This window comes from Charadrius vociferus, unplaced genomic scaffold, assembly GCF_000708025.1.
Source record: "Charadrius vociferus isolate BGI_N301 unplaced genomic scaffold, ASM70802v2 scaffold793, whole genome shotgun sequence".
NCBI classification, from domain to species: Eukaryota; Metazoa; Chordata; class Aves; order Charadriiformes; family Charadriidae; genus Charadrius; species Charadrius vociferus.
The window spans coordinates 1,406,132-1,432,220 of record NW_009647833.1 but is presented as its reverse complement, the minus strand read 5'-3'; the positions used below and the strand labels follow the sequence as shown (position 1 = coordinate 1,432,220).

General features: G+C 38.6%; 1 protein-coding gene across 1 annotated transcript in view; it reads right to left on the bottom strand.

The window, feature by feature from the left end:
* Nucleotides 1-26,089, bottom strand: part of NCOR1 (nuclear receptor corepressor 1) — a 56,833-nt gene that overhangs the window by 6,388 nt on the left and 24,356 nt on the right. The window contains 27 exon segments of the mRNA XM_009882718.1: nucleotides 147-304; nucleotides 878-1,006; nucleotides 1,461-1,957; nucleotides 2,219-2,384; nucleotides 2,830-2,852; nucleotides 2,854-2,986; nucleotides 3,519-3,668; nucleotides 4,310-4,519; nucleotides 5,288-5,512; nucleotides 6,033-6,393; nucleotides 6,752-7,008; nucleotides 7,555-7,638; nucleotides 9,033-9,173; nucleotides 9,756-9,924; nucleotides 10,792-10,889; nucleotides 11,393-11,494; nucleotides 11,595-11,715; nucleotides 12,097-12,257; nucleotides 13,176-13,349; nucleotides 15,854-16,049; nucleotides 16,346-16,475; nucleotides 18,476-19,031; nucleotides 20,273-20,399; nucleotides 21,143-21,282; nucleotides 21,921-21,983; nucleotides 23,702-23,919; nucleotides 24,408-24,538. Coding sequence (XP_009881020.1) covers nucleotides 147-304; nucleotides 878-1,006; nucleotides 1,461-1,957; nucleotides 2,219-2,384; nucleotides 2,830-2,852; nucleotides 2,854-2,986; nucleotides 3,519-3,668; nucleotides 4,310-4,519; nucleotides 5,288-5,512; nucleotides 6,033-6,393; nucleotides 6,752-7,008; nucleotides 7,555-7,638; nucleotides 9,033-9,173; nucleotides 9,756-9,924; nucleotides 10,792-10,889; nucleotides 11,393-11,494; nucleotides 11,595-11,715; nucleotides 12,097-12,257; nucleotides 13,176-13,349; nucleotides 15,854-16,049; nucleotides 16,346-16,475; nucleotides 18,476-19,031; nucleotides 20,273-20,399; nucleotides 21,143-21,282; nucleotides 21,921-21,983; nucleotides 23,702-23,919; nucleotides 24,408-24,538 — 4,920 coding nt within the window.

Sequence of the window (26,089 nt, the reverse complement as noted above, 5' to 3'; positions counted from 1 at the left end):
AATTAGATTATCATAAATTCAGACACATTATTGTATAATATCCTCAAGTAAAACTAATAATTACAGAATCATTATGTTCCAAAACAAGTTTTCATCATCAAAATATAACTTTTCATATCTGAAAAGACACATGCAACTAAACCTACACAGATGTGATCAGCAAGGGTGATAAGTCGATGGGTCCTGGGCACATGTGCCATCCCTTCTGCTTGGGAAGAGGGAGGTGGAGGTTGTTGGGGCGAAGGGGGTTCCTGTTGTGTCCTATAGCGGTGAATCGGCCCCTCGTATTGCCTGTTTGGGTCACCTAGGTGAAGAAAAAAAGGTCAGTCTGTTAAGACAGTATTACTGAAGCTTCAAGGTTTGAAAGTTCTGTGCTTACAAATTTAAAAGATGTGGTGTTTCTGCATTAGATTTTAGGTATCCTGTGTGATAACCAGTTTTTTCCCTTTCCTATACAGGCCCCAATATTTCCAATAGATAAATAAAGCTTCATTCCACAATGCAGGTGAATTTCAGCTCATTTCTCACCTGCAAACGGTACTGTAATAGCTTTACTAACAGGTAAAAAATTGTGGGCATCACCACCAATATGCAGTAATTTTAAAGAATATATTGCAAACAAATTTCTTATTAAATCAGCCACACTAATGTAAAGAAGATCTGTTCAATGCCAAGTGTCAATTCCAGTACATTTGCCCTAGTTTTTCCACAGATCACTGCGACAACATACTTCCAACAAAAGTTTCTGCAAAGTTAAGAATGTGGTAAGCAGTCATTTAAAGACTGCTGAGATATTTTAACTTTATTATGCATTTATGGAGCTGGTAAATATAAGCAAGATAATTGAAAGAATATTGGCACATGCAACCAAACTTACTCTCTGCCTGGCTTGGTTTAGGTGCCTCTTGTTGATAGGGCTGTAGCTTTTCTTGGGTAGGTACAGGCGAATTTGCAGGGCTAATCACCTCAATGGCATCTCCAGGAGCTTCATACCGGTGGGAGGATACTGAATATCAAGCAAAGGTTGTGGAATAAGGTGTAAATATCACACAAGATTTTTGTTGCCTATATATAGCAACACTAGTGCCTCCACTAAAATGACACCAGTGAAATTAAAGTCAAAACACTGCCTTTCTCATGATAACCATGGTGAAACAAATATTTCCATAAAGCAATGTTCCAACGTAAACAAAGTAGTTTTAGGTTTCCTGGCTTTTGATAATGTTAGTTTTATTATTCCGCATTTCATGTTGTAGCATAGAATCCGAACAAAGCAAACACCTCTCATTTTTCAAGAATCTTGAGTCACTATATGCAAAAACTGCATTTGCTTATAAAGTGTCTCTACTGTGCAGAGCTGCATATTTTATCATTAAACATCAGAATCATTTCACAGCTTATTATCTCCCTAAAAGGCTAAGACAGACAGCAAAGAAGTAGATAGTTACTAAGATACGTACAACTACTGGAAGAATCTGAACTTTGAGAGCCCCTATCTCGTGCATCCTTGTCTGAAGCAATCTGTCGAGTGATGATCACATCTATGAAGTTAGCAGCAGTAATTGTAGTCTTTCCTCTGGTTCTCAGCTCTTCCTCGTACCTGGATTTAGGAGGGGGTCCTTTCTCTTTACCAGCCTCTGAATAGACTACTGATGAAGACTGTCCCTGGGACTTGCCACCAGAAAAATTTGCAGATGTATAGGGGCACTGGACAGGCCTCTTTTCTACCTCCAGTGTCTTCTGTTCCATCTGCTGCTGTTCAGTAACCACAGCTGACCGGCGTCCCATATTCTCTTCTATTCTGGTTCCTTCGTGCTTGTTCTCTTTTGCTTTGGCAACTTCCATCTGAGGAGCAGAGGCTGCAGCATCTACTAGTGCTGCAAGGGCATCAGCAGCAGTATTGTAACGGGAAGCTGGCAACCCTTGAGTAATAGAGGGAGCTCCAGGCGTGAGCTGCCTGTTGGCAAACATTGAATATTCTGAATTATATCACATGAAAAAAGAACTAGAGCCATACCACGTGTACAACAAAGTGAAACTTTTGTGACACTAATTTCTATCCTAACTGGACTGGGTGAAAATGAATTTCCAATAAATTCAAGAGCAATCGCATAGCGGTTATCCTCATCTTGTAGTACTTTCCTCAGGCTAAATGCACCTTTTAATAAGCTCAAATATTCAAACAGATATCTCTGCAACAGTAACTTAAGAAACATACATGATACGTAGCTGAGCAGCAGGATCCAAAGGTGTGATTACACTTGTCCCATTGGTTCCTTGAAAAATGCTCGGCCTTTGCTGCAGTATGTTTTCCTGGCTTCTAACTGAAGGAGACGGGGAGCGAACATATCCGTGACTGCCAGGTCTGCCAGGCTGCTCTGTACCTGCAGAACATAGAACAGAAGGGAACAAACAAAAAATATATAGATCACTCTTACAACAACACAGAACCATGTATCAATGCTGTCTCCTCCACATCTGTTCCCCAGCTGTCTCCACCACTGTAGATGTGACTGTATGTATTAAAGGTTTAAACAGCAGTATGATGTTTACAATGCTCTAAACGACATGCAAGTTGTGCTAGCGATAACTGGGATTCACACCATTCCCCAGGTACTACACTGCTATGAGAGAAAGATCAAGCAGCCTGGTACTTGCTGAAGTTGCAATTATGACCAGAACAGGTAATAGGAACCTGCCTTAAGTGCAGACGAAAACCAAACTGTGTCATATGTTGTTAATAAGCTGCACGTTGCTAACAGTGGCTCTAGAAAATAAGCAGTTACAGTCTACAAGACAACTGATCCAAATGTAGCAATGTGCACTCACCTGGTCGAAGATAAAGTTCAGCATTTCCTCTCTCGTTCTCGTTCTCTTTCCCGCTCTCGCTCACGTTCCCTCTCCCTTTCCCGTTCCTTCTCCCTCTCCCTTTCCCGTTCCCTTTCAGCATTTGCAGCTGCAGAAGCTGTCAGGTGCGTAGGGTGTCCTGGAAGGTCCGCAAGATAAAATGAAGTAGCAAAAAGAGATACTCAAGTTAAGCACAATTTGATGTAAAACCTTGCCAATATATTCTGCCATCCACTTAGAGCAAGATTTCCCAAATACATTTTCATTCCACTCAAGACCATCCACTTATCTAGGAAGACAAAAGTTTAACATACAGTGACAGTGGAAGGGTCAGCAGCTTTTTACTACAGTGTTTTCTATGCAGTTAGAAACTAGACAGCTTATAGACCCAAATTCCACCCTTGAAGTTGGTGAAATCATAATCGAATGACTATAAATAAAGACCTGACAGAATGAAGCAAATTCTGAATGTGTCAGCGCTTCTTCAGCTCCTAATGGAACTATAAAAGATATCATTAAGAAAACCTTTGCTATCCAAGTGAGCAGTGCATGCAAAAAGCATTGCCTGAGAAAATACCAAAAGACAACATTAATGAAAGCTAAATAAATATGGTCAATTATCTCAGCATGTCAGATGATTAGAGACATCACCAAATCATAAGAGCTCTTACCTGGTGACAGAGAAGCAGGGTTGTAAGGCCTGGGAGGGAACGTAAGCTGGGTACCGGGGATATACGTGATTCTCTCCATGGGTGGTGTGCTTGTTCCTCCAGGATGAGGCACTAAGATAGTGGGAGCCATATTGTTCAGGTCAATAATTCCTGTTAGGAGATGACACGTGTAAGAACGGCCATTCAAGGACAAACCAATGCACCACACATTATATATTCCATTCATTGATAATGGTCAGCAGTGAATGTTTAGTGGAAAAAATATAAGAATAAGGCAAGTGCAGAACTACATTCCAGCTGGTTATACTCTCTTAGATCTGGCAATCAGCAATTTAGAAACATACTAAGTCAGAATTGGCATTTCTAACACTCCCTATAATTGCCCTTGGCAAAAATACAGTTCACCTCTACTCAATAATCCCATCTTTTAGCAAAATGGTATTATTTGACATCATTCACACCCTTTTGCAGACCTTTTCTATTTATGAAATGAAATGTTGAAATGCACAGGTCCTGCTGGAACTCTGGAACTTATTCCTGCTAAGCTGTACAGCCTTCCCTTTAACAATATTGATTCCATACAGTTTTCCTTTATATCCACAGAAGCCAGTTAGATGTATGACAACTCATTTGCAAACACATGTATACATATGCACTTGTATGCATGCGTGCATCTATCCACCCAAACACATATATTTATAAGCAGCAACAAAACAACCAAACCAATCAAACAAACCACGCCGCATATCCAAAACACAGTTTCAAGAACATCAGAAAAAACACTTGCATACCTCTCGCTCCTGCATACGGGAGAGCTAAAGTTTGCTCTCTAGGAGATAATCCTCTCGTTACATCAGGACGTAAATTGACTTGCATCTGCTGTGAGGTAATGTAGTCATTCAGGATTGTCTGTCGTGTATTCTCCATTGCGTAAAGCTGATACTGGCTTGGGTAGCCTGGGGTGGGCGAGAGCTGCCTTTGGAACAGGTACGCAGCAGCAGCTGAGGATGAAGGAGGGAAAAAAAAATAGAAGATTCAGGGAGCAGCATGGGCAATACTGTAATAATGAAAGTTTCAGACGTTTATATAGCTTCAATGAGAAATGCCATCTATTCTCTCTAGCCGGTACCAAAGGAATTAAAATAGTATTTTACTACTGATGTTTTATTGAATTTATGCACTGTATGCAGACAGAAAAAGCTAAATAATCCAGATTGGAGATATGCATTAGAGAAGAGACTTGATTAAAAACATAAATCCTGAAGTTCTCAAAATGTAAAGGGTTGAAATACCTCAAGAAGGTTAAAATACCTCACAGAAGTGGACTGATGGATAGGTTAAAAAGAAGTCTACTGTATTTAGTATGACCAGGGATAACCTGATAACCCCTCAGTAAGTCCTGAACAGAGGGGTCCTGATTACACTTTTATTCTATAGCCTCTTCCACGCCCCTTTTTAAATAGCCTTCCTGAAAGCTTTTAATATATTTCACAAATGCTTATTTAAAAAATACTGTCTGGACTTTTTAACAAAACAGAAGCAACCTGGCAGCTTCTAGAAAAGAGTTACAGTATTACACAATAATACTTCAGTAAGTTTCTCAGTTAGATATTAAACCCCCACTAAACTGAAATCAAACCACAACAGTGTGTATGTATACCCTCTAATAAACGATATCTGGCCATTGACAATTGCTTTTTAATGGTATTTTTTCTGTACAAAGCATACAATATTTCTAAAACTAAAAAATGTAACACAAACATATTTACCAGGATCCAGAGCCCTGTGAAATGGCATAGCAGGATCTAAATGAGGAGGGAGGTGACTCCTATAGACTTCAGGAGTTGCTCCTCTGTGATGAGGGTCAAAAGGACTGTGAGTCACTACAGGATCAACCCCTGGGACCGGAGATTTTGCTGGCACGCTCTCCCTCTGTGTTGGAGTAAGTGTGTTTTTCCTTTCATGATTTGCTGGCTTGCCAGAAGATATTCCAGCTAAAAACAATGAAAAACCCAAATTAATAAAACGCGTATTTTCCAATAGAAAGTTCAGCTGTAAATGTACACCGGCTCCCAAGGAACATTCTAGAGGACCGTGCAATCTGATACAATAAATCACAGAGAATATTTTATATCACAGACTATTTCTGGTGAAAATCTAAATCCTTAAACTGAGATTGCTTGCAGTTCACCATATTATCTTCCTCATCTAGATACCTCTATAATTTAGGAATAGCTTCTGCCCTCAAAACAGTTTCAAAGTGATCCATAATCAAATGCAAATTGTGACTGAATTGCCCTCCCACCTCCATGTTACAATACGGTAGACTTTCATTTTCTTGTGTCGATTAACAGCTTACAGCCTTCTAAAATTCCTTCTAGCCACCCTCCATACTGAGAGAAGCCATTAGAATTTTTTTTAAAAAGTAGAATGGATTACAGAAACCAGTTTAAAAGTAAGCTTAAAATGAAATTATTAAAACTTCTTGTCTTACTCTGGATAAGAATAACGTACCCTCACTAACTCTATTCATCATAGGTGAACTCCTGGACATTGGACTCTGATAGTTCACAGGTGTCCTCCGAGCATTGGTATCATCATAAATCCCAGGGCTCAGCTGTGATTTGGGAGTTTCATGAAGAGTTGACCTGAGAACAGAGGGACCAGAGCTGACTACTGACGTGTGACGGGAACGTACTGCATCCCCGGTCTTCACATCTTCATATTTTCCTCGCTCCACCACCTTCACGTTTTCTGGCACCATTTCCAGCTGAGGCATTCCACGGGGTAGCTTGCTTGGTCCAGTGATTAAAGATTTTACATTGTGTTTGATGGCAGACTGGCCAGAGTTGCTTTCATATTTTATGGGTGTGCCCTGAAAAGAAGAAAAAGATCAGGTAAGGTTATCCTGCCAACGGTTCAGTCCTGCTAAAAAATTCACGTTATTGGTATCGGAGTTCATTGGTTCTATCACATTAGCACAGAACGCAACTGGATATTTGTGATTGTTACTTGTCAGTTCTCTCACATTTGCTTGCAAGTGTGTTCCCTACAGGTGAAGTGTCAGGATTTTTCTAATACACAAAACATATTTTTAAGCTTTGTAAGTCGGTATCTTTCTTAAAATATCCCCCCTACACACACACACTTTGTCATTATTCAAATATCCTGAATTGATTCACTACTGAGTCTGCAAGCGACTGTATGAATCTCGTAGTGCTTTTTGTATCTACCTGAGATATGGAGCCTTCTATGATTGGCCTGGTCGTCTGCACCATTTCAGGAGTCTTGCGACTCTCCTGGCTTAATAGGTCCTGTCTTGGGATTTCATGGATGGAACGACCCATTTCTTTTATAGTAGTCACTCCATCGTATGGTTTCCCCTTAGTAATGGCTCCTTCAAACGTCCTTATGGGAGGTGACTCTCTCTTAATCTGTTTAGGGTATTTCAAGCCTTCTTCAAAACTTTCAGCGGTTGCTCTTGGTGTGCCTTTTATCAAAAGAAAGAATCACATTACTAACATTAATAATTACTAAGTATCTTTTTTCATAAAGAGAGTAACCAACTACACGCCATAATACAGGAACTTTGGTTTGCTATAGTCTACAATAATATATTCTGAAGACTAAAAAAAATCACCACAAAAATAATACTGAACAAATATTCAATCTATTACTGAAAGCATCCCAAGTTATGTCAGATGCTGAAATAAGGGAAATAGCATCCATCTTCAGAGGTCTGGGGAATTGTTAGTGTTCATTAAAAAAAAAAACAAACAAAGAGTGCTAATTACCCATTATTCATATAAAAAAAAAAAAAAGGTCTGTTTTCCAAAAGAAATAAAATGCTATGTGTACACACTAGTTTTGTATGCAGCCTATCAGAAAGCTGCTGATTTATGCTCTGAAAATATGTTTAATAAAATAAGCTCCACTTTTAACACAGCTGCCATGGTTACTAAGAGTTTTAAGGTTCAGAAATTCGGATTTTTGAGGATACAATTAATGCTTTGTTTCTAAACTTGCAATACCCTACCTTGCATTATAGAGCCAGACAGCACTGTTCTCTCTTTTAGTTCAGCATGTGGGCTACCCCTAGGCAGTGCACGGCATATTAAACCTAAAATTAAAAAGAACATAATTTAGAGAATTAAACAAGTGTTAAAAAAAAAAAAAACAACCACACACACAAACCCAAACCAACAGAAACCTCCTCCTTCTTACATGTATTACAGATAGTATCTGTATCGCAGCAGTGCCCAGAGGGCCAAGCCTCAGTGTGCCAGGCATTGTATCAGCATGTTATAAACACCATCCTGCCCTAAAAAAATCTCTTTCAGTTCAAGTATTCATGTTATTACATTGCTGCAAGTTTTAACGTATTTAGAAAACACATGGTATTTTTTATAATTAAGCTTAACAGTCACTGCTTCTCTTACACTCCGCTTCAGTTTCCTTAGCTAATAAAGAAAGGTGTTCGTGATGGGAAGTGGAATAAAGAGAAAAAAACACCCTCAAATATACCTCAGCATCCTCCAAATTAATCAAAGCTCATATTGAATAATCGGGTTAACAGTGGAATTTACTGTCCCTACAGTGGGAATCTAAACCAAACACCCAAAGAAGTCATAATTTTCCACAGTTTGAGGACAGAAAATGTGTCAGAGTGATGAAATACAGCATAAAAGTATCAGAGCAGCTTCTCACATGCCAAAAGAGCCTGACGACAAGCCAAATGCATCAGCAATTTAAAGGCAATGCTATATTTCTATATACTGTCTAGAGACCTCTTATTCATCTTGTTCCATCTGATGAAAATGCACACAAAATAGCCTTTAAGGGATACCCAAAGATGGGATAAAATGCACTTAAGGAGTAGGACTCCACAGTTTAGGCATGAAACATTTTCTTTCATTTGTATTTTTTAAAAACAATCAGAAAAGTTATATAATGGCCTGACTTGACCTTTGCAGGCTTAGTTTGATTACAGTTTACTAAATCAAAATAATAGTAGGGATGCCCCGAAGCAGGACCTGGCAGCTGTGCGAGTCTTCTGCTTGGCATAATTTAAGAGGTTTATTGCAGTAATGCAAAAGGTCACGCCAACGTGTTACCGAGTTACTCTGCCATGGCTGAGACCAATATTTCCCTGAATGGGCGTCTCCACAGAGTCCATGCTAGTATGACTCAGTGCTGTTTGAGCTCTGCGACAACCTGCTGGGACTGTGACGAGTCAGCTACACGTGTCAGGTCTCCCGAGAGGAGTACGTGCTAGCTGAACTACCTGCAGTTATGGTAACGCACCAGCAAAACAAAAAGGAAAACTAGTATCTACTCCAGTCATATTTCCAGCGTGCCTTAATTGTAGCGGTTATTACATGGATTTAGTTAGTAGAATGAGATTTAAATCTAATTTCTCTTTTAGTCTGCTCTGTAAAATAACTCTAAATACTCTTACATCAATGCGAAAGGTCTGGATAAAACACAAACCACCTTGGAAGCAGCTGTTTTTACCTTCCAGGGGTGCGGACACTGGAGACTCCCGCATTGACATTCCTTGCTTTATATTTCCTTCCATTGTATCATAGCTTCTCTTTAAACCAATTTCATGAGCAGTTCTTGGACTCCTTGTTCCTTCACGAACATTTTTAATAGCTGGCAAAATTTACAAGAGCATGGTTAGGAAATGTGGACAACAAAACAAAGACACATGAGCATTACATTTAACGAGACCGCAGGTCATTAATACTTTAACAACACAACTTCAATATAATATTGTAATATTAAATCTAAACCTTAAAAAGATCTTTTAGTTTATTGTTAAAAAATTATTTGTTCAAACAGTTTCTCATTTATCGGTATTTCAATCGAAGTTCAAAGCTAAATGATACATTTCTTTTAACACGGGTCATTTTAAACTTGCTCGTGTAACCTGTCAAAATAAAAATATTCCATGACAAATTGGAAATAAGTGGGCCAGAAGTTGAATAGTTTAACTATATTTTAAATACTTAGTACAAGTTCTTGTACTTAGTTCTCTTCAGAACACAGGCACAATTTCTGGATCACTAATTCTCATACCCTCAAAACCACATGTCAATACTTGTCCCGCGTGACACCCCAGGGACCGAGGTTGACACCTATCCACTTGGAATCAGACATACTTCAGCTACGGATTATAAAAGCAGAACCTGCGGCAGCCTTGACTTTCATCAGGTAGAATATACAAATACTCACTGTCATAAGATAAAATATGCCCACTTTTGCCTTCATAAATAACATGGCCTTTGGCTGAAGCTTCCTCTCGGCACTTTTCTGGGCTGCTGTCTTCTGTAGCTAGCCGGGTGATAGTTCCCTTCAATAACGCATCAGCTGCTATGCCAGACTGGGACAGAGCTGGTGTACCCTGCATTTAAATCAACCAAATATAATTCAGAACATGTGTATTTATTTAAGAGAACAAGCAGCAGTGAAGGGAAAAGAAAACCAAACCAAACCAACCAACCCACCCCAAACCCCACAACGTTTTTTAGATCTAGAAAACCAATTACTTTATCAAGTAGTAGGGCTTAAACTTCTGCCTTTATTATTAGACATTTAACCTAAATATTACTAAGATTATTTGTAGGCAATTCGCTACCTTGCTAAAAAATACAGAAAGAAGAATAGTGAGTACAATACTATGGAAGTATTTTACGACCCATAACATTTACCCTATAACACCATTTGGGGGGAAGAGAACACATACTACGTACTTATTGGTGCCATTAGGTTTTATTTCTACCCAAAGTAATGAAAACTACCCTTCGCAGTGGAGAATTGTTACTATTGCCATCCATAACTAGAGATCCCAAATCAACCAAAACAGCAGCATTTCAAAAATGATCTGACAAAAGGGCTTAATTTACTTTTTTTGGATTTACATAGCATCTGCACAGGACTGGTTACAGTTGATTTTAATATTTGAACTCAAGTGTGACGCTGCTTTCACAGAAGTTGCTGGTAAGCCTTCAGTTAGGTATACTAAAGCCTCTGGGTTGTTGTTTGTTTTTTTTTTTAAAGGTTTAAAGACTCATATACATGAAGATGAAATCATGGTAACGCTGACTTCAGCAATAGTGGGATTTGAACATCTGATTGTACTAATGTTTCTTTTTTCAAGGCAGTTCCTACTCTGTGATATTAATTTACTTTTTCAGATATGAAAATACATTCACAGTGATAATTTAAATATGTTGTTTTGCTATAACCTTCTCAGTAAGGGGAAAAATACCTGAGTTATGGAGCCTCTCAAAGAAGGAATGGTCTCAACAGAAACTTTATTGGTTGGAGTTCCTCGCGTTATACTTCCCTCCTGTATTGTTGTGGTACCTAATTTGAAATAATAAGACATTCTGATAAATAAGACAGTAAAAAAAAAAGTAGCTACTCTATTTGATATAGTTAAAAACCTTAGTGAAAAAGGTTAGTTTACACTAAAATACAGGGAAAATTTCAGTTTAACAGCATGCATTTGAGGCAGTTAAGACTATTTTCTCCTTTAACATAGTCTTTTACAGACTAAAAGTCTTACAGCTTTAATCCATGGTATTTAGATTCTTTTCTTTTGATGTATTTGGATATTTCACATGTATTGCTCTGTGTATGCTCTAGTGAACAACTGAATTTTGAAATTGGCATGCCTTGAAACAAATGTTTTTAAATGAGACGTGCAATAAAGAGCTAGCTACAAATACACATGCCTTGGAAAACAGAGAGCAGATTAATCATATAATACTTAAAAATAACACTTCAGCAGTTTGAGGTCTAGAAGTTAATTCTCTCAGTTTTCTCAGGCTCTGACAAACTTTCTTAATCTGTATGACTTTCTTTACCTCGAACCACACTTTCATGTTGTGCCCTGACCAGGAGTCCCTCAGGCTGGGAATTCTGACTTCTGGGAGAAAATTCTTCTTGTTTGATATAGGGCAGGGAAGCTATTCAGAAGAAGAAAAAGAAAAAGATTGGGGTTTTTCTCTTCAATTATGACTCATTAAACAGTCTATATAAAATACACATCAGCTTTTCTTTTCTTACCAGACTTGGCTGACTCCTGCTGCCTTGGCAGCCCAAGAGATATAGAACCCACTGATGGCTTTGCCGTTTCTTGGGTGTAGGAAGCTTGACTATGGGATGTTAAGTAAGTGCCAGGTGTTCCCTGAAACAACAAACATATTATATGTTAATTCTTGTTTCTGGAATGAAGATTCACATCTCGGTTTAAAGGAGAATGCCAATACTACTATGATCCTATCTTAAAATGCTGCAGTACACCACTGCAAAATATCAAAGTGCAGAATACCGGGAGTGCAGTGTCACTGTTGGGAGATGCAGTTCACCTAAACTGAACATCCTCAACCATGCTACTAAATAACTGCAACGTGTTATATTTTCTAAGGCACCTGTAATTCCTGGACTTTTAAAGGTGGCACGTATAGTGTTAATGCTGTGAACACATAACCAAGCACAAGATGTTGAAGGCTGGTGAAAGGGCAAAAAATTGATGTAAGCACAGATTTGCAAATAATAATTCTCTTACTTGTGAGATTGAGCCTCCCATGATGAAGGAAGGTTTTTCTGATGGCACGCTTGTTTTGGAGGATGGAATGAGTGGTGGCGGTGGTCTGGTGGGTCTGGTTGTTGGAAGGCGGACTCCTTCAGGTATGTTGGTTATTACTTGGTGAGGTGCTGGCTGGAGAACTTGAGGGAAAAATTGTACATTAAACTTTACAGTCTGTTTCAGCTTTACTAGTTGTTAGAGAGACAAGAAGAACAGAAATAGCACAGTTCATCTGATAATTTCTGATGGGAATTGCCTCACAATATCCAAAAGCTATCTAGCTCTATTTACAACTCTGAAATTCACTATGTCCAGTGTATGTTATGCACAGAAACTGAATGGAGAATATCTAACCTTGCATCAAAGTTCAAAAAGAACTAGTAAAAGCTGCACTGTAGAACTGCAGACTCTGAAAACTAAGCTTTTAAAAACAACAGCCCACGGTACATTCAAGTTTTTTGTTGTTTTCCTGTTCTGCAAGAAAGTTTTTGTCGTTTAAATGGAATGCAATTGAATCAAGTATAATCTAAGCTTCCCTGATTTTGTCTTTTCTTAGCATGACATGATACTCTGGAGGAAAAAGCAATCATTCAAGTTTCAGAATTAAGATTTGCTAGTTATTTCACTGGTTTATAAAACATTCAGACTACAATATTGAGTAATTACAGTCAGAAACGAATGCCAAAGATAGCAGCTTTCTCTTTTCCTTAACTCCCCATTTCCTAAGAAAGGCCACCCTTTGGTGGTTCTTGAATTAAGCTGAAAAACTCTTGATGACTTTGTCCCTATGCTGTTTTAACACTTTTCAGATCATCCTATTTGCTTAATAAAAATACACATTATGCAACGGATGCAGCAATGAAGAACAAAAATACAACCTAACTGGAGCTAGAAAAATACCAAGCACCTATTTACACACACACAGAGAAGACAATCTATTTCGTTCTTTTGTTAATTCACGAAGTGTTTCAAGAATAATTTGGTACTACATCAAGTCACAGAAGTCCAGCTTCCAAAAGAAGACTACATATCACTGTGAGAGGTAACAAAACATTTACCTGGCGGGACACTATAGCGAGCTGCATTCATATCAGGCTGGGGAGAGGCTTTATTGACTTCTCTTGGAGACAGCCTGTATGGCGACGCTGACCTTGCTGCTGTGTTTTGCACTTGTGCTTCCTGTTCCATTGCTCGCTTGACCTCAGCATAAGGCATATAGGCCACCGGTTTTCCTGTGAAGGTTAACGTTGTGAGAAAGAAAAGAACCCTGGATTAGAAATTGGAATCAAAAGGTCCAGTTTACAGTACAATTTTAACAACGGACCTACTCCAATGTCAGTTGTACTCGTCAGGTACAAATGTTTCAATTAAAAAGTAGTATTAAGGTACAGCTTAATTTACTATGTTCTTATGTCTATATTTCTATATCCAAAGCTTTGAAAAACTTTCTCATACTTTCTATACGTGAAAAACAGTATCTGGATCCTTTAAGTCCTTTAAGTGAAAGCTCTACTATTGAAAAAGATTTTCATTTAAAGAAGATTCCTTTCCAACTCTTGTGCACCAGCCAGGTTTACATGCATGTTCAGCCAGATTTACACGCCAATCCCAGCAGACAAAAAGCCTCCCTTCCTTGTATGCTTGTCCATAGAAGCTACAAATAAAATGTCAAATACCAGTATTGCCCATCGATGGTGTTTAAAGGGAAAATATATTTTTAGTGAGTTTAGGAAATTAAAAATCCAGTACCAGAACTTCACAAATTCCTTTCCCTTGGCAATGGACAATTTGAGTACTCAAAATTACAAGCCAGAACAAGTCTACTGCAGCTGTGAAGTTATATCTTTAACCTCCATAGTCAAAGAACGATGGCACTAGTCAACCCATAATAGCTTTCTAAAGGATTTTATTATTTTATTTCATGGTAAAGTATTGTGTAGGTTGTCAAACGCCAATTCAACAACAGGGCCTCTAGCTCGACAAGATGCCCACAAGACAGGCAGTGTTCTGGTGTATGCAATGTAAGGTTTTTAAACAGACCGCGGGCGCTCTGCCGCATGCAGCAGTGGGTGGACAAGCTTCATCTGCACAGTACATCTTTGGAAGCAGCTGTTGTAATGATCTGATGACATCTCAGCCTCTTCTAGTTTTGAGACTAAGACGTCCAGGCTTGTAGAACCCATTTACATTAACCACGTTATCCCTCCCTCTCTGTCTGCCTCAATAACCACCTTGATTTTTGCTGGCAGACACTTCACCCTAGAACTTTCCCACACTTCATAATACAGTACTGCCTATGCCAAGAGTTATTCAGGTAGTATTTTAGTTAAATGGTACTTTTAAGCAACCCCAGGCTTTCCACCTAAAGAAGCAACTTCCGAAAACCACAATCTTACCCTTCTCTCCACAAATCTACAAGCTCCATTCCCACTATTTTAACAGACAAAATTTTTTTTTTTCTTTCATTTTACTTAGGTAAAAGTAATTAAGGTGAAGCATTTTCATAACATAATTTAAAATTGTTATGCATATTAAATACCGAATACTCGAGTTTCAAAGAACAGGATAGTTTATGTTTCTAACACTGTGGAGACAACAGAAACAACACACGAGAATATAAAATGCAGAACTATGCAACTGTGATGGTATCTCTAACATTATAACTTTCAGCACGTTAACCTCACTCTGTTTATTTCCCTGTTACAAAGTACAGTTTGTGGACCTATTCCTTTTCTAGTAAAAAAAGTTGAGGTAAAAGTTACACACTTAGTACAGAACTGGGCCTGCCATAGGATATGCTTTTCTTCCATAAAAATAAAAAACAATCTTCTGCTAAGCTGTTCGTAATTTCCAAGCTGTTGATAGAATTAAAATCATTTCAATTCTAAGAATGAAAATATAGCCAATACACACGGAGAGAAAGCAGAATATGAGTGTCTAATGAAAGCTAGTAAGTGCATCCTTTGGCTCTTACACAGAAATTTGGATGATGTAACATACACTGTCCCTCTGAATCTCTTTCCTGCAACCAGCAACGGTAACAGACATGTCCTTATTTCGTCACCCCAACAGGTTCTGTGAGCAGTTTTAGCCTTGTTCTGTACTGAAGATCACACTAAGAGCCACACACAGGAAACACAGGTCCAGATCCCAGAATTCAGTTCAAGCTCTGCCTCCAACTATCCTCTATACACAAAAGCAACCAACCATCCTACTCCCAAAAGAACGAACCTCTCACACAGCCCTTCCGCGAACAGACAGGCTAAAGCGTGACAGTTCTACCACACCTCTGTGCCCTCCTCCAGGGCTCAATGTCACATACGTACCCTACTGCAGTAAAACATTCCTCTTAATTGTGTTCATATTCCTTTAGCAATTCTCTCCCATCTTCACCTTAAGCTTCGGAAAGGGGCTCCCCCAGAACACACAGTTATCTGGGTCCTCTCACCTGCACGCTTAATATTTCTGAATCTCCCTCTGTAGGAACAACTCATTTTGGGATTTCACCCAAATGGAGCCAGTTATTCTGCCTTATCTAAGTGAACTACAATGTAGTTCTCCCAAGACTGTAACTGCAGGAGGGTCTGTATAGTAGACAGGTTCCTTCAATCAAGTGCCATCAGAAAGCAATAGTTAATTATTGGTACACTAAAGTTTCACTCTTAAACGAGGCAGCAGCGTAACAGGCGGACATAAAATGCAGGGTTATTTCCATGGCAGATGTAATAATGCCTACCTTCCCACTCAACATTAGGGCTCTTGGAAGCACCACAAGGGCTTACAGCACTTCGATACTCCATATCCAGCTGCTCTTGCCTCTGGCGTTGCTCCTCCAGCAGCGCTGACTCATGCATTGCTTTAATGTGCCGTTGATAGAGCGCATAACCACTCACCGGCGTTCCAACAGGAACAGTACAGGGACTACAAGAAACCTACAAGGAAGGGAAGGTATTAATATCAGGCACGTAAATACAGGTACTTACTTCAGTAACTGTTTTGCTCAGTGCCTCCACTGCAGCAGCTGTAGTCTACGGATGAGTTTCCAACGGTCCATGCCTGTTTTTAAGGCATATTTGCATATTTGTTTGTACTTAACTTACTTAACCCCTCAAGAGTATTATAACAAAGTAAATAATACATTTCTTCACGATTTTTTGCCACTTTAGTGTTGCAACTAGTTTTAGGGACAGCAGATACTCCTTCAAACATGACTTAAAACACTCCATACCATAGGTGGTATGACAGCAGCTCGGTGGTGAAGTTGTTGCAGGTCCATCTGCCCTTGCTTTATTGTGGATGATACCAGTATTGACCCAGTGGGATTTAACAGTGAAGGCTTTGACTCCCTGCTGAAGATACTGGAAAAAGAGATAGAAAGAAGGGAAAAATATCACCAAAAAGGACCAAGATTAAACATCTTAAAAAATTTACAGGCAAAAGTATGCCTCTCAACTTCAAAAAAACCAACACATTTAACACAACTGGACAAATAGCTGAAAGATCAGAATCATGTTGTGTTTTGTCCCACAGCACATCAGGTAGAATAGACAACAGATGCTGCTGGATTTTTATAATACGCAGAAATACCAAAAGAAGTGTTCAGAATCTCCAATGCCAGAAATTTATGTATGCTGTTTCTATATGCACAGTACTGCAAGAATGCAACCTACTTTATAAAGAATGCTTTGAAAAAAATAGAAAACATTAGATATATTTAGTCCACGGGAAGCAAACAGACAGTAGTATACAATAGACTACTTTCACGTGGAGGGCTAATATATTTGTGAAGTGGAAAGATGATGTCCGAAGAGGCAAGAAAGTGCAGAAACACCGTCAACTGCTCTCTGCCAGAGAGCACATGCAGAACAACGATACTGGATACTTTTGACATTTAACATCTATCCCTGGTACTGCGTGTATATTAAGACCACAGGGAGGGAGGGAGAGGGCAGCGGCTCCGACGCAATGCTATGGTTACATGGGAATTGCACCAGCGGAACGCTAAAAAGACTTCAGATATCATCAGTGGTGTCAGCCATCCCCCAAAAGACAAAACGGTTCCACAGACACGCAGCGTTGTCCATTTAAAGCCCTATATACTCATGTGGGTTACCCACAGCATTTAAGGCCAAGTTCCCAGGAACTGGTACGTGCATGAAGACATTGCACACCGCGGAGAAAGAGGTCATCCATTTCTCAGGACACTTGCCCACTAATTTACAGACACTGACTGGTAAGAGTGAGAAATACTTCCACTACTCTATTATTAATAGCTTTCAAGAGATTCAGTTCTACTCATTGATATAATATGGTTCAATGACAGTAATGGGGTACAGGACTCTAGAGGTTGTGCAAACGAATAGATGCGGAATGTAAAAAAGGATTTTAAAATATCAATATTTTATGCCCCTAGATTTTTATTTCTTTTTAAAGCAAGTTTCATCTCCTACTAGAAGATATATTCAGGCTGTTTTCCCTGTCAAATTCAAGGAGTTTTGGATGCATTCTACTAAACTTAGTTTGTGAGAGCAAGAATCAATTAAAACAACTCCATCTCCAGATTTTGGGCTCTATATTCAAACTGTTTTTCACTAAAGAGAATGGAGATCCCACACACTATCCTGCACTACCCAATCACACTATAAAAATATTCAAAATCTATATCTGAACATGTAGATTTGTTCATAAGTATTGTGTAAAAGCAAAACGTTAACCAAACCAAAGCAAAGAACTTCAGCACAGATTCAGTTACACAATCATTGTTGAGTTTCTTAGTGGATAGATGGGGGCATTTACAAAATTCCCCACATTACTTAATTTTTTAGTTGGTCACCAATCTTTTAAATAGCTGTGTATCAGAAAATCCTGTAGCAGCAACACCTTCCCCTTCCCAGAAGTACCACAGAGCTACTTATTGTGGAAACTCATGCCAGAAGCATCTTGAATCTCTTTTTCTTGCTTTCGCAAATTTTCATTGTTTCAGTAATCTGCTGTCCTTTCCAGATAATTGTTTAACAGAATTCCCATTCCCTGAACAGATCCCAAACGGCTTGATTTCCCTCATTGTCTAGCTTTCTAGGTAGTTGTGCCAGTTTGCTACCTACCTAAGTCAGTCTATCACCATGGAATTTTGCCTTAGAAGACCCTTCTTTTGGCTTTTCATAAAAGTTTTAAAAATCAACATTTCCCTCTGTTGCTCTTCTAGCAAAGACTCTTTGGAAATTCTTTCCCTAAGTAGAAGCTCATAACAATAATGTCACTACTGATGACAGGTTTTGGATCACTTAAGTAAAGCCACTTTTAAAAACAACTTCTTGAAGACAGCAATATTTGAATACTACTAAACAATGAAACTCACCCCTGTCTGTCAGGTTCTCCATCAACTTCCTCATCAGCACTACAGGTGGCACTTGAATCATTATCTGAATGGGATTCTTGTCTGGCAGTATTGACTTGTTGTGACAGACTATAGTCCATTTCCTCTGGTTCTGACTTTTCCTTGGGTTTTTCCATCTCTCTCTCTTTGGTATCACTCTCTATTTTCACTTGAATATTCTCTGGTAGCCTCATTTCAGGCTCTACAGGTTCGACTTTGGTATGCACTGGAAGAGTAATCACAGGCTTAGCTTCAACTGGATGGCTTCTACTGTCAACCTCCATAGGCTCTTCTGCTTCATTATTTATTTCTTCCTTAACCTGTGGCTCGGGGTTCTGACTTTCAGCTGTTGATACACCTTGGGATGTTAAGGAGGGAGACGTGCTGGTTGCAGGTTTGACAGTAGATTCTTGTTCTGCTGTTGCCTCAGTGGTCACCTTCGAAGCAGCACTCTCAGATGGAGTTTCTTCACTCGGTTTGGCAGGTTCTGCTGGAGTTGGAGATGGAGCACTTTCTGTATCAGAACTATTTTCAGCACCTGGGGAAAAAAACCCCACAGTTTTGGCATAAAGATTCAATGTTAATAAAAATCTAACTAGACTTTGATGAACTGCTTCTTTAGAATAATCAAATTTACATCTGCTGTCCGAAAACACAAGACTTCTTGCCCTGAAGAATTGACTCACAAAGGACAGTAACCAAAAATCAGCAGGTACAGGTTAAGGAGGGAGACTGGAATTGCAGAAATAAGACCACTTAGCTATTTTCCATCTTATAGAGAACCAGCCAAGCAAACTCTTGTGCATGTCAGACACTTGGTACTTCTATATACGATGCAGCTTTATTACAAGATTAGAGTGAACATTCACAGTACCTAAGGCGCAGATTTAATGATTTAAATTAACGTGTTTTAGAGGCATCACTGGCAGACGTGGCAATACACTGATTTTACATGAAAATCAGTCACATTTTATAGACACGCTGACTTGCAATTCTTGCTGTAAGTTAACAGTTCTAGTTTACTTCCTTTGTGAATTACCATTATTTTCTTGAAAATGCTGCCTTTGCTCTGTGAAAGGTGTAAACAGCATCAACTGGATACCAATTAAAGGGTATTGATTCTTGCAGTAAAGAACCTTCCTCCTCTTTTTAGCCTAGTTCATGAACTCTATTATGTTATAAATAGCTTTTAGATAAATAATAACATTTATGAAAAACTATGGCAACATCTAGAACACAGAATTATATTCAAGTCTTATCTTCTGATAAGAATCTTCGCTCTTTAGAACCGCACCAGTATTTTAAGAATGTTTGTTAAACAAATGGATGTAATAAGGATCCATCAATAAAATAAGTAATTAATTTTGACTTATTACAGAAAAGGACGGTTTGCTGAACTACACACACACACATTGTAGCTTTAAAAAAAAAAAACAAAACAAAAACCAAACAAACACCAAGCAAAACCCCAAATCCCCAACACTTAGCCATATTCTCCAATTCTTCGTTTATGAATTCTATTGCGTATAGCTTCACAAAAGGCTGGACAAGACTGACTTAAGGCTGCATCTTAAGGCATCTTAAGGCTGCTCAATACCGAAAATGCGTTTTCCCCTCTGGATACAGCTACTGAAGTGAGTTCCAATCGCTAAAATGTAACTGAAACGTAGTATTTGAGCACTACATTATGAAGCAGAACACAGCTTTCTGAGCATCTAATTGGCACAGAACATATGTCCCTTTTTGCGCATTGGCAAGTTTCCTTCCCAGAAAATTTACCTTCACTGTCTTCTGGATTCTCTTCTTCGTTAGACGCTTCAATATCTTCATCCTCCTGAGCAGACACAGTCGAAGCTACACTCTCACACTGTGACACATCTCGCTCCTCACGGGGCCTTCGCGAAGACTGATAAAGACATGGCATTTACATTGTGCTGAAAATTCGCAAGTATTAGTTCCTTTTACATGCATTCTCATTTATCAATCTGAGGTTGAAATGAACGGCAGAGAATATCTATTTAGCACAGAATCATTCACACGGGTACACTCTTTCAACTTCAGGCCAGCCTTTGCTGCTCTGATCAAAAATAAGTTTGAGAACAAACCACTGAGTCAAGATATGTTTGGGGGACAACAGAACTACTGCAGCGAACACAGATTCTGATGCTCTTCACTTGAGTGAGAGAAAACTAGGGTAACACCACAGTTTAGAAGATTCCAATGCTCAGCATTCTACTTTAGATGTCCCAAATCTTTCAGTTCTTGGGTCTTCTACCAATTCTCTTGGTCTGTTTTGTAAGGTTACTGCTTATTATGTTTCAAGGTAACTGTTCTACAGCGATGACGTGAACTTCTATAGTTGCTGGTCTACTGATAAGAAATGTGGTTTTCAGAGCGCTAAGGAATTCTTCAGGCTTGAGCGTTCTATCTGATAGAAAATTTTCTATTGCATTTTAAAGCAAGAAGTGATTAGTATCACAGGTCAGTGAGCATCAGCTGCCTTTTCTAGGAGATTTATGTCACAACACAAAAATAAGTGGAAAAGGAAACAAGTGGTGATTGCAAAACAGTCTTAGTGAACCGTGATGAATGACTTCAGAAAGATGCCAGGTTTTCCCCTGCTAAATATCCAACGCCCACTGCACTTACCTTCTGTTTGTGCTGTTGGAGGAGGCTGTCCAGATTGTGTCTTCTTTTATAGTTGAAGTAGAAGTTCTTACACTGAGCTTCACTTTTCGTCCCAACCATTTTGGCAATTGCTGCCCAGTTTCGTCCATGTTCCACCAGGCCTATTCAAACAAATAAGAACCAGTATTTTCTATGACAAATAATTCAGCTATTCAAACCCAAATAAATGGAACACCGTCTATGGGAAGGTAAGATACAGAAGTATTGCTGTCCTTAAGAGAACTCTCACTGTGACAATGCATTTTATAACTGCTTATAAGGTGAATAAAAGCTGTGTCAACCTGAATGTCTGTTTATGAAGCCTTCAAACTTAACTCTTTGCTGTTGCTAATATGCAACGCCTCTGCTAAAATACTGACTTTATGCATAAAATTTGCCAGTGACAGTATCTGCCAAATGACTAGACAAGTTATAAATTAGATCAGCTTTTCTATGTAAAGAATGTCTTATACAAAAGGAATTTTTGTAACTTATAAACACATAACTTTGAAAATTTACATAGGACATACACACCTTCACATCTATTTCAGACTTCCATGCCCCAAGTACAACATCAAACAGTTCTAAGTAGCCCATATGAAAAAAATCAACATTAGTCTCCAAGTATTGATTTTGTCTGTTAAAGATGTTTGGTTTTGTTTTAGTGTTGCAACAAATCACAGCACTCCTATTCAGTGATTTATTATAATTTTGTAAATACAAGTATTCAGAAGTAAGCCAAAAGCTTTATGGGGTTTACCTTTCTTAGCAACTTCCATTTCTTCTTCTGTCCAGCGAGATGTCTCCACAGGCTCTGCAGAAGCTGAAAGAGAAACAAAGACATCGGTCAGAGAAAAGACCAGGATTCAGTATTATGGCACCAACCATGCATCCCACAGTCAACTAATCTATTTACATTAAGGCTTGTTCGAGTCATTTGGGAAAGCTGCTCTTATCCATGGGAACAACTCAGTCTCCATTAAACCAAATTAGAGATATATTAGGAGCCACCACAATCTCAGCAGAGCAAACTGTTCGAGACTATTCTGTCTCCAAAACTGTGATCTCAAGGATCACTGTTATCTCTCAAGGAAGACTTGTAAGTAACTTAGACGTATTTACCACTAAAATTTTATTAAAACTGTCACTAATTACCATTAACTACTAAAAGCAGTGTTCCAACGTGCTACAAGCTAGTTCCATCTTATTTCACTAACTGCTGTGGAAAGGACTGAAATGGTTATTTATTGATTAGTGGGTACCAAGAAATCTCCTATTCTTGTATTCACTAAGTGTCCTACTGAACAAACAAAGAAAACTAAAAGAAAACAAAAAAACGTAAGTATAACCAAGCAGGAAACTAAGTACGATTCAATGCAAAATACTTTTAATTCATTTCTCTGGATTTGATATCATTCTGTTTAAATTTCTGAATGGTATTAAGCTGCAACAGCCTCCATTTCCTTTTTATAAAATATGCCATTATGCATAGCATGCAACATGGACCCTTCAACAATTTCCATTAAAAATCAATCAAAGTAGGACACTATAAAGTATCTGATCCACTGAAAAGCTCTTTTGGATTTTACATAAAACCCTGCAAAAATGTTTAAAAAAAAAAAAAAATACAAAAGCGAAAACCACTGTTGCCTTAGTCTATCTGCTGACAAAAAAACCACCGTATCAGTTGAGCAAAAATATCTCTAGCACAATCTGACATTTACAGTTAAACGAGAACTAATTTGCTCACTTACTCTGTTCTTTAGGATATGCAGAATATTTGAGCAACAAAAGAGTTTTTACAAATTCTAGAATAGCAGCTGCCTGTAAATACCTAGTTGAAGAGCTAGGAGCAACAAACTCTGCAACAGCAGAGCACTGCAAGAAAAAAAAAAAAAACCTGCCTCGGCATCCTGGATAATTATTTACTAGCCAGAGGGTATTCTGTTTGCTAGTATTTCTGCACCGCCACAAATTATGTCAGCCTTTGCAGAAATGCAGCCAGAGACAGCGTAGTCTTTTCTAACCATATGTACCAAGAAAGTAATATTTTATTTTAAAGAAGTCTCTTACCATCTAATGCAGGAACATCAACAAAAACAACTTGCTAGGATCTATTTCAGATTATGAAACTACCTAAAGTACTCAAATATCAGGCCTACTTCTTTAACAATAACCTCTATGCGCTACAGCCTGTACGTCAATCTGTGTCACAGGCATTTGGATCTCTGCAGATCCATCATTAACCCTGCAAAGAGAGAAAAAAGTTATCACAGAAAGCCTGAACTGCCTTTTTTTTCCCCTCCACGTGGTTCTACCAGAGTCATCTGACTACACGTGTACTACTCATGAAGTTACACTCATGAAGTTTAACAGTACCACACAGTCACAAAATTATGAGCAGGCCTAAGAATAAAATGTAATACTAAAAAGAAAAAAAAAAAAACAAACAAACACACCACATGCACAGAAAATAGCTTTATGTCAGTGAAGAGCCTGATGGCCAGATGGGTCCCCGAGTGTCCTATAAATGCTACTCACAAGGTTCTGGTGGGGGCGGAAGAGGCGGTGGTGGTTCTTCAGTGGCTGCAGCTGCAGCAGCATTTGCTTGTGCAGCTTCATTTGTCATTGATCTGGTGATTCTGCCCTTACGACGACCTTGACTATTGGCAGTTTTTCGGCCCCTAGGAGTGGCCTGCTCCCTTTCCTCTGTTTCCTCTGGTGCAACTTCAGTTTTGTCCTTTTCTTTGGTATTCTCTCTGGGAATAGTTACATTCAGACAGCCATTATGGGCAGATATTCCTGAGTATGGATGTCAAAAAAAAAACCAAACCCCAAACCACAAACAAAACTCCACAAACCCAAAGATGCCTTTAGTGAAACAGAATTCACTTACTGCCCGCAATTCAGAGTTGCTAGAGAATAATATAGATATGTGATATTATCAACTTCAAAGAAAATAGGAACATTGTGATAGAACATATGAAAAAGACCCAAACCAACAAGATATGAAAATTTTTATATGTGCAAAAAAATAATCCCATGGATTTTTCCACCAGTCTGATTAGTTCAGCAAGACAGAGAAATTGGTATGTCCAAAAAAACTGTTTAAATCACAAACCTTACCCTAAATAGGAACAGTTTTCAGTCCACATTTCACTGTCAGGCTAATGTGGATCCTGTTTTGATCTTTGCAAAAAAACTGCAATATAGAGTCAATTAATGCATTTTCAGTACGTATACTTACTTAGATTCCTCCTTCTCATCCTTTTCCTCCTCATCTTTCTTTTCCTCCTCTTTTTTCTCTGCTTTTTCTGCTTTTTCCTCTTCTACCTTTTCTTCTACCTTTTCTTCTTGAGAAGGACGAGCAATCTGTTGCTGAAATGAAATAGGATTTACACATTATAACAACTTGAACACACAAAGGTGCAGCAACTTGTACTCAGAGCAGCAGAAACACTGATGCCATCTTACCTCCCACTTGATAATATTTTAAGTCACTGTCGCTGCACTCCGGTCAATAGTAAAATGCCTCTGCCAAAAACTGTACCACCTATCTGTACCCTGAAATCATAATGACGTTCCAAGCATTACCTCCCAGACTTCAGAAGTCCCCTTTGCCACGGAATGTGCGCTTTCTATATATTAGCTGTATATCCTCAGTACCTCTCAACTTATTTTCCCTTACATTTCTTCTGATCAGCTGCCCCGTTCAGATACACTATTTTGTCTCCATGGAGACACAGGCTTCTTTCGCAGCGTGAGCACAGAGGTGATAATGTACACGTACATGTGTCAACAAATGTATGTGCTGTTGTATGTCACTAAAAATGAACAGCCACATTTTAAAAGTGCTTCGAGAGGTCTGACCAACATCTTGCGTAGTAATGGTGTCGCTCCTCTCAAATTTTATTTTTAACGTTGTCCGTTTTAAAATAGTGGAACCTGATAGCTCACAACTTGGAAGCAGATCTTGTAGCGTGAACATTATGACCAACTCTAAGCCATCTTCTCAAAACTGCCGTTAGTAGAAATAGAATTGCAAAAAAAAAAATTGGGTCAGGAAGTTTCGACTTATGTTTCCAATGAATTTACTGAAGAAAAATTATAGCCTAGAATTATTTATTTAGTTACTAAACTATAGTCTTTATTGAGATGATAGTTTTACAAGTACATAAGCACTGACAAATGACAAAGTAATTACCATTACCTGTTACTACACTAAGGAAAACTGCGCAAAACACTATTTACGCGTTGCCTGCTAAGGGACTCTGGCTCCTTATCTTTCAGTGCAATCCAGATGACTACCATGTGCAAGGGTATCTCATTTTAGAAAGCACATGAATTCGATTTAAACTTTCCAGAAGATACAATCTGCTTCAAATGGGAATTAATGGAAGAAATTTCTGTTACTTAACGTGATCACATAGAATTACCAGTATGGTCCCTTACAGCTGCTAAAAAAAAAAAAAAAGTAATAAAAAAAAACCCTAAAAAGGTAAGAAAAATTTGTGGCATTGTTTTTGCTATTCCTTATGCACAAAGAAATAAAATAGCCTTGGCATTCCCTGTCTGACTTCGCTGGTAAAGGTGTCCTAACATTAGGCGAGCCAAATATCCTGTGATCTTTTAAGAAAGCATTTGAAAAAAATGACACTGCTCATACAGAAAAACAACTCCCAACTATTAGGAAAGATCTACCACAGGCGGCTACAGAAAAGCTTTCCTTAAGTTTTAGAGTTGCAACTCCCTCCGAATAGATTTAGGAGCCTAAACATTGCTTTTTCCCTAATCATTGCTTTTTGCCATCCAGAACAATATATCTGCACATGGCCAAAACATCTTGCTTTCCAATACTGCCGAATTTGTCTGTGCACAGCTCACCTGCAAATTCCTTCCTCTCCAGGTTAAAACACCAAGCAGTAGTTT